Source organism: Vipera berus, assembly GCF_964194415.1.
Source record: "Vipera berus genome assembly, chromosome: 1".
NCBI lineage: Eukaryota > Metazoa > Chordata > Lepidosauria > Squamata > Viperidae > Vipera > Vipera berus.
In genome coordinates, this window is record NC_138202.1 from 57,797,152 (window position 1) to 57,814,530 (window position 17,379).

Below are 17,379 nucleotides of genomic sequence, written 5' to 3' on the forward strand. Positions count from 1 at the left end.
ATGAAGTTTTCAGTGATGTAATTTCAATTGAAAGTCAGCTCAACAGCAAGACCAAAATAAAATGAACAGACTATTTGCTAGCAGTATTTCATTTAATAAGTATCACAGCATTGTATGCAGCATATGAAACATTTATAAATCTTGAAGGTCAAAGTGATAATGTAAATATTAATAATACATAAAGAAGCGAATATATGCAGTAATTTACAGCAATGCTTCTTTATTCTTTAATAGTCTGGAGACATAAAGACTTGCAATATTTCAGAAGAATCTACCTGATTTGTGAGATACTATAAGATCGAGAAGTTGGCATCCTTCTTCTGTAACAGCTTCCTTTAATGCACAGTGGCTATCTACATTCAATTTAAAACTCTGCAAAAAAAAAGGGGGATGCTTTTATATTTAAGTATCAAATGGTATGGATACATTTCTAATATAAAGCATGTGTGCTAAAATATTTGCTACTGTTATCAAGAACCACCATGCTAATAGACAAATTAATTCTCAATTCTAAAAGATATTGATATTTTGGAATTGAATTGAAAATGTTTCCATTAAATTACTAAAGTGCATCTGGTTGAAACAGCTGACAAATCTAGAAATTCATTTGTTTTTATGAAAAGCCAGAGCCCAAGGCTACCTCTGGAATAATAGTGTCCTATAAAATATACTGTTGCAGCTATCTTTTCCAGATACATTTCAAATACTGGTGAATGAACAATTTAAATAAATGTGTGCAGTATACATTAAAATGTATTAATACAAAATATTGAAACAAATCAATATAATTAATCAGCTGCAACGTCTTTTTCTTCATACTATAATTGTTGATTTGTGTAAGGTCTCCACTGCGTCTACTGATAAAGTAACTAACATTGCTCTTTTGCAAATGCAGTCTGCAACTATTATATTTATTCTGGGAAATAATAAATTACATTTTTATAATCACACATAGCAACACAACGAACTGCAAAAATTTTGTGCAAGTGTCTACTTACTGTACAGTCAAAATTTAAGCAAGTAATTAATGCAAGTAAGACCTACTTTTATTTGATTTTCATTTTTTTTAATACAAACAAAATACAATTTACTTCTTTTTATAAATTTACTGTATTCAGTCAAGGGGAGAATGTAGACCCCTACTACTTCATTCACTTAAGGTAAAGGTAAAGGTAAAGGTTTCTTGTGATAAAGTTTGAGAAGGCTAAAATGTTCAGGATTCTTTTCTTGATTCTAAGGAGCAAATCTGAATATGCTGTTAAAAATAGGATAGAGAAAAAGCAGAAGTCAGTCCTAGATCTCTGATTTCAATTGCCATCAATCAATAATTAAATACACTTCTGCATCTTTAAAAAGTCTACAGTATCATTCCCTACTCTTGGCAAGAAACCTTTCCAAAATATAATTTCCAATTGGTAACCAATATACTGTAATTAATGCATATAGTAATGAATTTAGTAGTAGTCAAATAAGTTGCATAGAAAAATATGTCAATACATACAAGAGCCATATGTCAGCAGCTGCAAATTTGCGGTCCTGGGCTTGTACCTTTCAACACTATAATTTTAACTGTAACTTACAGTCCCTTTACCCTGAATTGCCCTATAATTGCCCTTTCTCACCATCTTTTTATATTCCATGGTTTAGTTCTTTTTTTTCCAAACTGGAATATAAAGTATTGATTTCCCCTCTCCCCTCCTGTTTGTATACGAAGAAGTCAAAACTAATGGTTTAATGCTTGATGCTGGTAAATCAGGCTTGATGTTGGTAAATAAAGATATTTCCTATGAGGGTCTACTTCCTGTCAAACCTACTTTTTGAACATTTCCAATAGTGTCTAGTTGCTTGTCATTATTATGCATTTAATAATTTAATCAATTTGATTTTAGTGCCACTCAGTTACTCTGGACAACTCGCAATATAAAAGCAAAGTAAAATAAAATAATAAAATGACAATAAAGTAACAAACAGGAAATAACAAAACAGTAGCTTGGACAACTCACATCAAAACATGTAGAACACATGTCAAAACTTGAGTAAGAGAATTCCATCTAAAAAAAGATGTTGAGACCTTGGAAAAAGTTCAGAGAAGAGCAATTAAGATGATCCAAGGCCTGGAGACTAAAATATATGAAGAATGGCTGCAGGACTTGGGTTTGGCTAGTCTAAAGAAAAGAGAAATAGGGATGACATGATAGCAGTATTCCAGTATTTGAGAGGCTGCCACAAAGAAGAGGGGGTCAAATTATTCTCCAAAGCACTAGAGGGCAGGATAAGAAACAATGGTTGGAAACTGATCAAAGAGAGAAGCAACCTGGAATTAAGGAGAAAGTTCCTAACAGTGAGGACAATTAACCAGTGGAGCAGCTTGTCCCCAGAAATCATGGGTGCTCCATCACTGGACATTTTTAAGAAGAGACTGGACAGTCACTTGTCTGAGATGGTATAGCTTCTCCTTGAATGGAGAGCTGGACTAGAAGACCTCCAAGGTTTATTCTATTCTATTCTATTCTATTCTATTCTATTCTATTCTATTCTATTCTATTCTATTCTATTCTATTCTATTCTATTCTATTCTATTCTATTCTATTCTATTCTATTCTATTCTATTCTATTCTATTCTATTCTATTCTATTCTATTCTATTCTATTCTAAACCTACTGTTTTTAAGATGCTCCATAATGTCGTCAAGATGGGAGCTATCCAGCTAGGGAAGGCCTTATTCCAGAGGATAAGCAATATGACAGAGAAGGTGCATTTAATGAGTCCCAAAAAATGATACGGTTTAATCTGGGAGACCCAGAGTGTGCCAACTCTGTCCATTAGTTAGGCAGAAACCACAGGAGATAAGTGATTCCTCAGATAAATAGGCTTCCTGCTGTAGAGGTTTTATAGGTGATAATCAGCAAATAAAAAGGCCATCCACCTTACCTGGTTATAATTTAAAGTAGGTCCTATATCCAAGCTGTTAAGAAAACAAATAATGCAGTTGTACTTCATTTCATGCTCAATAGGATTTTTAAGAGCCCAGTCATTATTATTTTAATTAATTTAATTTAATTTTATTAGATTTATATACCGCCCTTTCCTGAAGGACTCAGGGCGGTTTACAGGGTATTTAAAATCAGCAATACAAATACAAAAGTTAAAAAACAATTAAAAAAGATTAAATTATCCCTTAAAATAAAAACCCCGGTTAAAAAATTCTCAGCCTGGGCTGGAGAGCTCAAAGAGCCAGGTCTTCAGGTCCAGGCAGAATGAACGAAGGTCAGGGGCAGTTCTCAGCTCCACGGGCAGCTGGTTCCAGAGGGCAGGCGCACCCACAGAGAAGGCCCTCCCCCTGGGTGTTATCCACTGGCAGTCTTTTACCGGCGGGACCCTGAGGAGACCCTCCCTGTGTGAGCGCACTGGACGAAGGGAACTTGATGCTGGCAGCAGGTGTTCCCTCAAATATCCCAGACCCAAGCCATTTAGGGCTTTATAGGTCATCACCAGCACCTTGAATCTCACCCGGAGGGCAACCGGAAGCCAATGCAGCTCGCAGAGTAGAGGTGTTACATGGGAGTATCGGGAAGCCCCCATCACAACTCGCACGGCCGCATTCTGCACCAGTTGAAGCCTCCGAGTGGTCCTCAAGGGCAGCCCCATGTAGAGGGCATTGCAGTAGTCTAAACGGGAGGTCACGAACGCATGAGTGACTGTGCGTAGGGCATCTCGGTCCAGATAGGGTCGCAACTGGCGCACCAGGCGAACCTGGGCAAAAGCCCCCCTGGTCACGGCACCTATATGGTCTTCAAAATTCAGCCGTAAATTATGAAGTCACATCAGTCTTCCTCCACAAAGGAAGGCAGGATTTAACTGAGAACTATGATTACACTCATAGTTGTTACAATGTACTAAAATAATCATAACATATTTGAGTTAGCTATTGACTGTACTGAAAAGAAAGAACTATAAGCTTAAATATGGATTTAATAAAATAAGACAAAATGAAAGTTGAAAAATGTTACATTCAGACCGAGAACCAGTTTGGTTAAAACTCTTGGCTAGAACCTATGGACTATGTCAGTGGTGGGATTCAGCCAGTTCACACCACTTCAGCAGAAACCAGTAGCTATTTTTTTGTTGCCCAGACCCGGAATGGACTTCCGGAAGTGGCATCCACACAGAGAACCAGTTGTTCACATATTTGAATCCCACCACTGGACTATGTGCTAATCCAACCTTGAGAATGAAGCCAACTACAGTATATGATTTGAGGTGAATCACCATCTTTTAGCCTTAGAAAGAAAGCAATAGCAATCCATTTCTGAAAATCTTGCCCAAAAAAGATCACAGGTCTGTGTAGTCACCAGGTCACAAGATTACAAATTGCAAATATTACCAGTGCTGGTACTTGGCTCTCAGTTGCGACACTGATTCTTCATTAAGTAAACTTCGCAGAGTGAAATTGTTATAACTGTTGATGTGCCAGGAGCTCAAAATTTAGATATGATTTAGTGAATAGTTAAAACAGTTCTGTGATAGAAAATGACCACATTGCTGGCACTTTATGAGAATTTCATTACAGATAATTTGTGTTTTGTAGAAAACACATTATGATTTAATTTAGATCATCATAACATGAATGCTTACATGCATAAATACATCATATTTGTATCCCAATTTATTTTTGTAATTGTTTATGGCATAGCCATTAAAATGCTTCCATGTAAAATGACATGAAAGTACAAGAGAGAAACATCATTCAGAAATGTCACTTTCACATAGCTTAATCCAAAAAGACATTGCCTCTGTATCAACTACCCAATAATTCTCAAGTTGATTTTCATAGCATTGCTCAATTAAATGAAATATTAGAGGATATCTATCCCTGTTCAACACAAGTCTGCTAAACAGGAGGTGGAGGAGGAGGACTTTCTTTGCAGAGTTTCATGAACTGGTAAGGTGCATTTTATGGAATACTATTAGGAAATACCTTATGTATTCTTACATATTCCATATATAGTCACATTTATCATCATCATTTATCATCGCATTCCCTTAGCTCAACTAAAGAAACTTATAGATGGGAGGAAACATATAAGAAGAAATTAGCTTTGGTACTGTTTGCTGCACAGGAATAACAAAAGAGCTGTACTACAGAACCTACTTTTAATAATTGTTAGAAGTTAAATAAGTAGAGATTTTCTTAAAAAACTATATCCCAAAGCTAATCCTTAAAGTCTTGCCATACTATTTTTGTAGCACTGAATTTCTCACACAGAATGAAATAATGAATTTCTCTATTTTAGGAATTTAAGCTTTTTGCTTTTATAAATCAAATTATGTAATATATTTACATAATTTTAATACTATTAAGCAAATCATGCTGAAGCCTAGATGAAAATTATCTCAAGCCAAAAATATAAACTAGTTCAAGCATTCCCCCAAAAGGGAAAAGCATGGAGTCTTAGTACAACTACTTTTCTTAAAGCGTTACTTTTCATGAAATCCTTTTTTTTTTGAGAATTTCTTTCATAGATGGAAGCTTGAACAAGCTCTGACAATATTTAATTTACTGTTTACTTAAAACAGGCTTGTGTTGAATAGTTTGTAATCATGTACTTCACAAGAGATGTACATGAAGGCGCCTCATATAGCAAAAAAACCCTAAAGGACCCCAGAGGAGTTTGGGTAATTTCATATAATTGAAGCAGAGCATTGATGCAGCTGGATGTGATGCTGCCTCAAGATGATGTAGATGTGTTTGATAGGAAAATTGGGAAAGATGAGATATTCTTCTTCATTAGAAAAAATAGACTTGCTGCCCTAGAAAAGATTCACTTAACATAACATATCAAGTACACAATGCAGCTTGATTTACAGGTGCACCTATTAACCAGTAATAATGTTGACTGAAGAAGTAAAATATGATGAATAAAGATGGGCCAAAACTCTGGGGCTTGATTTGCAATTTTACAGTTGCACAAAATTCAGTCTAATTTGCTGCAAAGCACATATAGCAAAATCTAGCAATAGATTAACCAATAACACATTGGTCTTAAGGGGAAAACTATTTTCACAACCTGCAAGTGTCACAGCAAACAAGAGCAAAATAGATGGTAGCTGTTTGCTATATTATTTTCAGTCCGGTATGTGTCTTTTTCTTCTTTAGTCATCGAAACTGAGTTTATCACTTTCCAGAGAAAACTATCCAGACTAAGCAATGCTAGTGTTTAGGGAACATCAGCTGAATGGCTAATATATAGCAGTTCTCCTTCTGGGTTTACTTTACGCAACTGATTCACCACTCTGAAACAAAATAAGGGACTAATTAAATCATTTGTCTGCCACACCATAGTACTTCTTACATCCTTATAGTTGGTCCAAAGGTAACAATCATGTTTCATCAGGACTAAACTATTACTTTATTTGAAACTGCTGTTGTAAATTTTCTATTGTTATTGTAACTTCTTTCAGTATTACAAAACAGAGCAATAGTCACCAGGTGGACAATAAGGATGAGGTTCTGTGCAGGACAGGTGAGTGGTTTTCCATATATTATCAGGTTTTAAAAGATGGTCCAAATGTCCAATAAATTAGCTGAATATCCAACCCCAGCAATTTAATAGAAAACATTGCTAAAGATAAAGGCGATTGTTTTTGCTGTACATCTTCATCGGGTACATCCGTGTAGCAGTCTTAAGCTGATTGTTTCCTGTGCTATACTAGTTGGGAATGAAGCTGGCTAAAGATATTCCTGTTTAGCTTTCAATCAATTTCTTAGTTTTGGCAATGATGCTGGTCATATATAATACCATTGGATCTGGCTGATAGATTCCTCCTGCTTCTTTTGCACTCTTAGATATATTGGAGAGAAAAAATGCCAATTATATTCCTTTCTATGAATGGACATATAGTTTCCTTATAGCCCTTGTCGGTGAGGCATCCTCTTCTTTTGGAGAGAGGTGTGCCAGTCTTATATAAAACTGTAGATAGTTTTACCTTTCTTGATGTCACTTGAATCCAAAGGAGAAATTCATGGAATTCTTGTCAATTTTTACCCAGCATTTGGGAGTTTCACTATTTCACAATATTTCACTGGTCATCTTGTGAACTGAAAGGCCACTTCATCTTTCCACTGCTCTATTGGTAAGGTAGTTTTCAAAAGGGAAACAAAGAGAAAAGTCTGCTCTTTGACCAGTCGTCTCTGACCTTAGTCTAGAGTCCAGCAGACTTTGTATAAAAGTTTTACTGTACATTGGAAGAGCACAGTCAGGCCAGCAATCCAAGACAAAATGGTTGTAGAGATGCTAATCAGTGATGAGGTATGGCTACCCCAGAACATTAACTAATAGGAATGGGGGAATTTACCTAAAATATAATCAAATGCAGCAGTCAATCTGCCCAAGTCTGGAAAATACCTGCTTTGCTATACACCAAAACAAAACAAAAAAAGATGAGTGGAGTTTGCCTTAACAGCATGCTTGGGGTGCACTGAGGATCTTGCCCCATCTTCTTGTACTCTAAAAATGATAGGTAGTCATTTTCATGTCCAATGAGCAGACCTGCAATTATGCTTCACTGCTCAGGAAGGCACCCCATTGAAGGATATGCACTAGTTTAATATAAAACTGTAGAATTCTCCTGGGTTACATACAGTATCTCTGCCAATGCTTTTACATTTCTTAAAAATGATATGATGCTAGACTGGCAGTGCAATGGCTAAGATTATGTAATTCCAAATTATTCCAGGATTTTGAAAAAGGAAAAACTTCAAAAGGATCTCACTAAACTGGAAGAAACTGCCTTTATGTAACTTAATTAATTACATGATTTAGAAAGAGACAAAAAAAATCAAATCATGAGATCTGAATATATAACAAATGGCCATGAAAAGAATCTTGGCATTGTGTCAATAAAATGGTGACTCAGTGTACAGTTGCCGTGAGAAAGGAATTAAATATATAAACTGTATAATGCCCTATTTTACGTGAATTATGGCTATGTGATTTATAATTTTGAATACTGTGTTCAGCTTTAGTTGTGTGATTTGTAAATGATATGGAAAAGATACGGAAAAGAGCAAACTAGGTAGTCATAAGGATAAAATAAGAAGGTGAAAATACTTGACACATAAAAATAAGACTGGTGAAAGTGGATATGAACAGGTTTTTCTCCCTAAAATGGAGTAATCCAATCAACCTGAATAGCAGGGATTCAGAATATAAAAGAAAGGAATTCATTGCCAGAAGAAACAATGGTGCTTACTAGTTTGGGCAGCTGCACAAAAGAATTATCATGGGGAATAAAATTAATCTTCATATTATTTGCAGTAACTGAGGTAGTATTCTTCTGGATAACAACTGCTGGAGATCATAAAGCCAGAAGATACCCTTACAGTCATAATCTGCTTGTATGCTTCCTGATGGTATCTTATTGGCCACTATGAGAATAGATGATCGATTAATTAACCCTTTGATCTTTCTAGCATGATTCTTCCTAGGAATCCACAAACAAGGCCATGGCAGCCACCACTGAATATACTACTATTACATATGCATTTAATACTAGTGGTAAAGGCACATACACAAATATATCATTTTTATTATGCAACCATAGACATATCCTACTATTGTAATGACTCTCTTCCAATCTAATGCTGAACAAAATCCATGAAGGGAGAAATTACATAACTCTTCCCTTTGTTCAGAGAAGAAAACCTATTGCAGGCACACACAAAAGATTTTCTTTTGCAGCAGCATGAGTTCAGCCAAATGTTTTATGTGTGGATCTATCCAAGACTCACTATGAAGAGCTTTGTCATGTGTCTTACATAATGAGCTCAGGCACCTGCTCCTTCAAATACTCTATCAGGATAATTTTGACACTGCACTTCATGGGAATTTAATTTCATAGACTTCTGCTTAAATAGAGATTAGAGTTTCTGCCAAAACAATATCAATTGAAAAGATGACATTATAATTAATATAATATAAAGCATTGACTAGCTCTATCTTTCAACTACAAACAAGACACTACATTAAATTTTTGCAATGCAATCATATATGTACCCACTCAGAAGCATATCTAATTGAATTCTATCTTAAAGTGTGCAATTGTGTAGCACAGGGCTTTTCAACCAGTGGTACAGGTACCACCTGTGGTACATTGGCACCTGGCAGGTGGTATGCGACCATCCTACAAAAGTGGTAGTGGGGGAGGGGAATGAGCTGAACCGGTGGCAGCACCGTACAAGCCTGAGTGAGAGACGGCTGGAGCTGCAGGGCTGTCAGGGCTCAGCGGAAGCACCAGGATCCGTGCCAAGCTCCAGCTGGAGCTCAGTGCTGATCCTGGCACTTCTGCTGAGCCCAGAAGAAGTGCTGATCAGCTGGAATGTTGCAGTATCTCCAGGCTCTTGTGATTTACATTCAGATGCTTGGCAACTGATTCATATTTATGATGGTCACAGTGTCCCAGGGTCATGTGAAGTGACCAAAAGCTGCTGCAACCACCCAGCAGATGGGGGGAATAAAATCCAAACACCCCCCACCCCACCCCTGCTGCCAATCCTCAACAGAAATGCTCACAACAATGAAAACCTCAGACAGGAGGAAGAGCGCCACTGGGCAGGCAGGCAGGTGTCTTGCTCGGCTGTGGCTTGGAGGACACTTTTTTCAGTGCCATTGTAACTTTGAACAGTCACTAAGCAAACTGTTGTAACTCGAGGACTACCTGTACTTCATCACTTTTTTCCTTTTTTTTTGTTCACGTTTTTGACACCTTGCTAGGTGACTGGTGGTACTTGGATGTTGCCATATCCTAAAAGTGGTACAATGGGTGAAAAAGTTGAAAAGCCCTGGTGTAGCATATCTATTGAAAGGTAAACCTTATTGAGTTCATGGAAAATGTATATAAGATTGCAGCTTAATTCCCCTAACATATAATATGGTACACAACAAAAATTAATTGCTTTGAGCATGGAACGTCTGATATTGAAAACTAATGTACCACCATTATCTGGAAGTCAGATTTGGCTCTCTACTCTTCATCTATAGCCATATGTCTGTCTGTCTACATCTATCTGTCCATCCAGCCATCAATCTATTCCTCATTGTTTTTGTCAATGGATTCCAAATTTCTCCATGCAATTATAATTATACTGTCATGAAAATATAATAGTTATATTTCTTCCAGGATTATTTGGATTTTGAGATAATGAGATAATAAAGTTCATATTATAATGCCTAGAGTCGCTGTGAGTGAGTAGGTGGCTATATAAATTTTCTAAATAAATAAATAAATAAGAATGTACAATATAGTAATGATCTGACAGCACAATTAAAAATGCAAAAAGGACTTCATTACTATTATAAAGTTCTTGTTTACAATTTATTAAATTTCTAAATCTCCCATCTCGCCTAAGTGACATATTTAAATATAAAAACTATATTTCTTTGTAAGAATATGATTTATTTATTATTTTAGGGGCTTCTTAATCCTGCTGTAGCATTTGTTCTACACTATTTACATTTAAAACCTCCAAAGGGGATTCTACCTTTTTCCCCATTCATGAATTGGCTGACTTCCTAATTCATACACGTACATATTTCTGGAAAGCCCAAACTATCTATAATAGAGAATGAACATCAGGAGAATAGCAGTAAAGAAACTTGTTTTCTTTATTACTGATTTAGGTAACAATATAATTTTGTCCTACCAAGTGTGTTTCCAGGTAGAGTTTAAGACTGTCTGTCTCGGCCTTGGGAGGACTCCAGTTTTCTGTGGTTTCCATGGCTTCATTTAACCACTGAATGAATTCATCCAACTTGCTTACAAACCCCTTGAAAAAGAGAAAGCAAGAAAAGACAGTTGTTTAAAAAACATTGTAAATAAGTAATACAGTTATAATACAGCTCTGCATCCAGTAAGTAGCTGTATACTAAAACAACTTGATGATGAGAAAGGATGGGAGAAAAGGAATTGGGCCTAACATATATTGAGAAAATTTAGGGCAGCAATGAATATAAATTATAGATTATAGATTTAATGTCATAACCATGGAAAACCTGTATTTCATTAGAGGCAATTTTGAAAATTTATATGTTTTTATACCAGGGGCAGGAGAGACAGACAGAGAGAGAGACAGAGGGAGAGATGCATTTGGCACATACTAATAGTAAACTTCAACTCTGAGAGCTAGCACCAAGTAATTTTTATTTTATTTATTTATTTTTAATCAATGAAAATTTCCTGTAGCCCATCAAAGTTGGAGCCATTATAGATAAGGAGAGAGAAAGGAAACTTTATTTCTTATATATTTTTCTGCCCACATTTTACATAGCCTCTTGTGCAATGCTGGAAGGATTTTTAAAAAATTCAGAAACAGACAGCTGAAGAACTCCCATTTGGGGGTTGCTCCAACTTTTTCTTTCTGACAAAATCACATTTGGTTGCACCGCCTAGGTTTGAAACATATGCTAGTTGAATAACCTTCATATTATTATTATTATTATTATTATTATTATTATTATTATTATTATTATTATTATTATTATTATTATTATTATTATTATTATTATTATTATTATTATTATTATTATTTGTATACCGCCCTTCTCCCGAAGGACGCAGGGCGGTGAACAGGGCAATACATATTAAAAAAACAAAATACAAAAATTAAAAACGATTAAACAAAGTGCCCATGAATATTGTTTGAGTACAGCCATTGATCCTTCTTTCTTTCTCTGTATGGTATGGATATAACCATTGGTCCTTCCTTCCTTCCTTCCTTCCTTCCTTCCTTCCTTCCTTCCTTCCTTCCTTCCTTCCTTCCTTCCTGTTAAAATAAGCTGTGCTGTGCTGCAGTTACTGAACATATGCTAGAACCATACAATACACAGAGGCTTTTGCACAAATCTATACCTAGTTAGAGATACAGAAACTAAAACTTTGTTCTCACAAAGGGCAAGATATGTAGTATCATTTATTCTCAGGGTATGTGATCATAGAGGGATAATAGTGTAGAAAATAAAAATGAAATCCTATTCAAAATAGATAAATATATATTTTTAATATAGAAACATTCCATGACCTATTATTAATAATAATAAGTTGGAAGGGACCTTGGAGGTCATCTAGTCCAACCCCCTGCTCAGGCAGGAAACCTTATACCATTTCAGGCAAATGGCTGTCCAGTCTCTTCTTAAAAACTTCCAGTGTTGGAGCATTCACCACTTCTGGAGGCAGGCTGTTCCACTGGTTAATTGTTCTAACTGTCAGGAAGTTTCTCCTTAGTTCTAGGTTGCTTCTCTCCTTGACTAGTTTCCATCCGTTGCTTCTTGTCCTGCTTTCAGGTGCTTTGGAGAATAGCTTGACTCCCTCTTCTTTGTGGTAGCCCCTGAGAACACTGCTATCATGTCACCCCTCACCCTTCTCTTCATTAAACTACACATACCCAATTCCAGCAACCGTTCCCTATGATAAACAATCTATAATTTGAAACCTATATTTTACTAAAAGATATCATTTTTATAACATATTTAATATTTAAAAAGCTGAAATACTGAAGTAAAATACTAACACGGAAAACTGATAAGCTTGAATCATTTATTAAATAATGTAAACATTCCCCTAGTACATTTACTAAAATATACTGTAGTGACAGTAAGGGCCATGATGTTATTATCACAAGTACAGGTATTTCTAGTGAACATCCCTGAAGTGTAACAATAAATTTCAGAAATAGATGAAAGTATAAGAAACTGTTACTATGGCTATACCTGTGATTGGAATAAAGTCCATTTTCCAATAAAAAAATATGAATCTTTAAAAAAAACACTATTTTTCTGATGACTTCTATAAATTTTTATGGAGACTATTCAAAAGAAAACAACTGTAAAAACTGAAAATTATTTCAAATGCTGAAAGCCAGATATTGAAACTTATTATCAGAGGGTGCAACATTGTCAGGTCCGAAGTGTCATTGTCTAAGTAAACAGCACCATCTGGAGGAATAACCACAAAACAGCAAAGTCATCATGAGATTTTAAAGAACTGTTTAATCTTAATCATAGCCTTCTAGTTATTATGAAATGCCAACCTATGGCAAATACTGGAAATATCTATTCATTACTATCTGCCTTTATATGAGGACTATCCAGACTTTCTGCATCCACGAGCACATTTGGAATTTTAAGCTTATATTGTTGGCACTCTAACAAAATGACTACTAGTGAGGAGATCTGATGATTTAGCACAGACATGTCAAACACAAGGCCCGGGGGCCGGATCTGGCCCGTGAAGTGGTTTCATGCGGCCCATGAAGCCATCCTGGAAACAGTGAGGAAACGGCCCCCACTGCCTTGGCCCTGGCCCAGACACCCTCCTTCTGCCAGAGACCCTCAGATCTGTCCCACTCCTGCCCAGGCCCCCATAGGCACCCTTGATGTGAACGATGTAGAGCTGGCCACGCCCACCCAGTAGGCCATATGCACTTTAGCCACGCCCACCCAGTAGGCCACGCCCACCCTGGCCATACCCACCCGGCCCCCTGAGGGCAACCGCAATGCTGATGCGGCCCTCAATGAAATTGAGTTTGACACCCCTGATTTAGCAGATGGCTGGTTACACAGTTGACCATTTACAACAATCAGTTACCAAGCTGTAGTCTTTCCATATCTAGCCCTCTCCCAATTCCTTCCTTCCAGGAGCTAGTCTGGTTAGGTGGCCCTGTTAGAAAAAGGTGGGCACCCAACCAAAGGAAATGTTGGGATGCACCCGTACCTCATGCTCTAGACAAGTCACTGTTACCAGAGACTGACTAACATTGTCTTAGGCAAGTTGCTGTCACCAGAGACTGACTACCATTGGCTTAGGCAAGTTGCTGTCACCAGAGACTGGCTAACACCACCTTAAGCAGGTTGATGTTACCAGGGACTACCATCGTTTTACGCCAGCTGCCGTTATCAGGAACTGACTACCTGTAAGTTCCCTGTAAGTTCTTACAGCCTGAGGTCGACTACCATCATTCCACATGAGTTACCATCAAGAGAGATTGACCATCATCACCCCATGTGTGTGGCTGCTGACCATGACTGCATGCTACGTGCCCTGACAAGCAGAGGTGTCAACGTGAAAGACCCCTTGGGCCAGCACCACCCCTTCGGGGGTGTGCTACACACACTAGTTAAATTAATATTTTTTTAAAAAAAATGTGAACTATGTATGGAAAATTTGCAGAGCCATGTCTTGTGAAATTCTTTCAAGCATTTTTAAAAACAGTGCTATGAACACAGCATGTTTATAGGGGGTCAACCTATTCTCCAAAGCACCTGAAGGCAGGACAAGAAGCAATGGATAGGAACTAATCAAAGAGAGAAGCAACCTAGAACTAAGGAGAAATTTCCTGACAGAACTATTAATCAGTGGACTTGCCTCCAGAAGTTGTGAGTACTTCAAGACTGGAGGATTTTAAGAAGAGACTGGACAGCCATTTGTTTAATATGGTATAGGCAGTGGTGGGATTCAGCCAGTTCACACCACTTTGGCAGAACCGGTTGCTATTTTTTTGTTGCCCAGGCCCAGAGTGGACTTCCGGAAGCAGCATCCACACAGAGAACCGGTTGTTCACATATTTGAATCCCACCACTGGGTATAAGGCTTCCTGCTTGAGTAGGGGATTGGACTAGAAGACCTCCAGGGTCCCTTCCAACTCTGTTATTCTGTTAAATTGCCTTAACCATTACAAAAGAATAGGGGAGGATTGACTAGAACAGTACTTATCCTGGATTTTGGTTTTCTGCTTGAGAGTCACTGTATAAGTAGTGCATGCAATCATTTTTCTTCAGGAACTTGTAAGAAATCTAACCAATACTAAGTAAAAATGTGGCATTTACTTGCATCATACACAGGGAATATATTTTGATCCAGCATCCAAGCAGCAGCCCGACCATCCAACTGTTAAGATAGATCAGGTCAGGAAACAGATGTCACAAGAATACTAGAATTCTACTTCATAGATTTGGTTACAGTAACACGGGGATTGAAAGTCTGACCATATTTTTCTATTCTTCCCTCTTATACCAAAAGGAGTCAAGGCAAAGCAATCTTGATATTCTTTCTTACACTTTCCTGCTTTCTTGGGCTAAATTCATAATTCCTAACAGATTCTTCAAGGCCAGCTGCATAGTCGCTACACCACTGAGTTGACATAATCTGGAAATTCAGTCAAATGCCATCCTACACTGGAGTAGGTATAGCTGCCATTCTTAATATCAATATATGTTTATAGCATGATATAGAAGAGTATCCACTTGATACCTAATATGCCTTGGTGACATTGGATACATGTTTGATCATTTCACTTACTCCTTAAGGTATCATAGTCTCATCTGAGGAAAATCCCAAAGAGATGGAAGACAATTTAGCAAGTCTCAGGAGCAGAGGAATGGGAGTCTAGTATAAAGCCTGAAGCAGAATCTTTTGTCTAGAAGTCAGATCTAATTGACCACAATGGTCATTCACTTGAGAATATCTTGATATAGCTGCAAACCCCTGAAACTTGTTCAGATTTGATGAGCACCAGATGACTTTAGCCAGAAAAGCCTTCATTATTAAAACATCTGTAAATCTGTGTATTAAGCTCCCCTTGTGCTATTAATTGCCATTTCTTAATATATAGCCTTAGTGTGCTACACATTTGCTGCTTAGATTTTAAGAAGAGACTGGACAGTCACTTGTCTGAAATAGTTTAGGGTCTCTTGCTTGAGCAGGACTAGAAGACCTTCAAGGTCCCTTCCAGCTCTATTCTGGTTGACTGATTGATTGATAGATTGATTCAAACTTTCACTCTCTTGTTCTGTCTTCAGAAGATCTGAATTAAAAAAATCTGCACCTTTTGTTTAATTCAGTTGACTTTACTTTTCGAGTCACAGTTTGCTGAGGTCATTTTTCTTGTGAACATTTTTAATATATATTTTGCATATGATCTTTTTACTCATATACCAGTTTTTGTGCACATTTTACTAATGCATACATATTTGAAGGTCATCTACACATCTTTTTTACTGTTGAGTTGCACACTCCAACTTAGGGAAGGACAATTTTGGAATACACATGAGTTCAGGTTCAAAAAAATCCAAAACTTTCTCAGCCATTTTTAATGTTCTGAACTTTCCTTTTCAAAACTGGTCCATGTATCAAGCAAGGGCCATTATTGGGGTAAGCAAGTATGTGTAATGGGCAGAAGGAATAATCTTGAAGAAGAGGTGGAAGAGCTCCAACTAAAATAATGGTCAGATAAAATAAATCTGAGTCCAAAAAAAACACAATATAATTTGAGAAAGTATCTGAGACATGACTTTTCAAATTGTCAGAAAGATTTTAAAAAAATGCTTATTGGGCAGTCATATTCAGATTCTGTACCTGTAACCTTATAATAAAGGTAGTGTCAGCATTTATATCTTTGATTTCTTAATCTGGTCCACTTTGAAGGGCTGACAGTATACTCACACCAGAAACTTTCCTGAAATGTCCTTAGGTATAGAGAACTCGGTGTGGTGTACTAGGGGATAACAGATTGGAGTACCACTGGGGACACCGGCAATGAAAACTCACCAATTTTACCTCACAGGGCTGCTATTATGGAGAAAAAATAGAGAATAGAATGCTATGTTTGCTATCTTGAGTTCCTGAAGAAAAGTTTGGAAATAAACCTAACAGATAAATAAATCAAGTCATTATTGATATATTACAATGATGTCATTGGGGACCCTACACAGTGTAGTGATTTGCTCTCTGTTTGCTCTAAGCAGGAAGTATGCATTATACATCCATCCATACATATCCATTGCTATTTTGACTGAGTTTCTGCATTAGAATAAAAGGGATATGTGTTATTTTTTAAATAGACAATCAGCAGCCTAGTGTTTCTCAGCAGCTGCATAGATCCTTGCCAGTAGGCCCACATTCATGGAAACAACATTTTGCCATGTTTCAATTTAGTCTTGTGTTTGGTTCTTACCCATGCTATTATGGATGTTCAAAGTTGTAATCTGGTTTCATGTGGAAATAAACTGACCTAATTTGCATTTCCTACACTAAAGTGCATAACAATATAAGCTACCAGTATTGTTCCTATTCTGTATTTCTTCAAATTCTGCAGCGCAGTTTCATCTTTAAAAATTTACCCCAATGCATATAACATATAATGCATATAAAAAGACATATAGATTAAATACGATTTTTTCATATGGATTCCATTCCCCCCAGAAAGCCCCCTCTTGAACATCGATACAGAAGAAGTGATTGAATGGACTTATGACTGAACACACTTAATACAAAAAATATCATTTATCTCTCATACCTTATAGACCTTGCCTTCCTGCTCAACTCATG

At 36.9% G+C, this 17,379-nt stretch overlaps 1 protein-coding gene across 1 annotated transcript in view; it reads right to left on the bottom strand.

The window, feature by feature from the left end:
• AKAP6 (A-kinase anchoring protein 6) overlaps positions 1-17,379 on the bottom strand; it is a gene marked incomplete at its 5' end in the record, with an annotated part of 235,359 nt that overhangs the window by 182,062 nt on the left and 35,918 nt on the right. The window contains 2 exons of the mRNA XM_081319843.1: positions 276-372; positions 10,703-10,825. Coding sequence (XP_081175969.1) covers positions 276-372; positions 10,703-10,825 — 220 coding nt within the window. The remainder of the gene's footprint in view (positions 1-275; positions 373-10,702; positions 10,826-17,379) is intronic.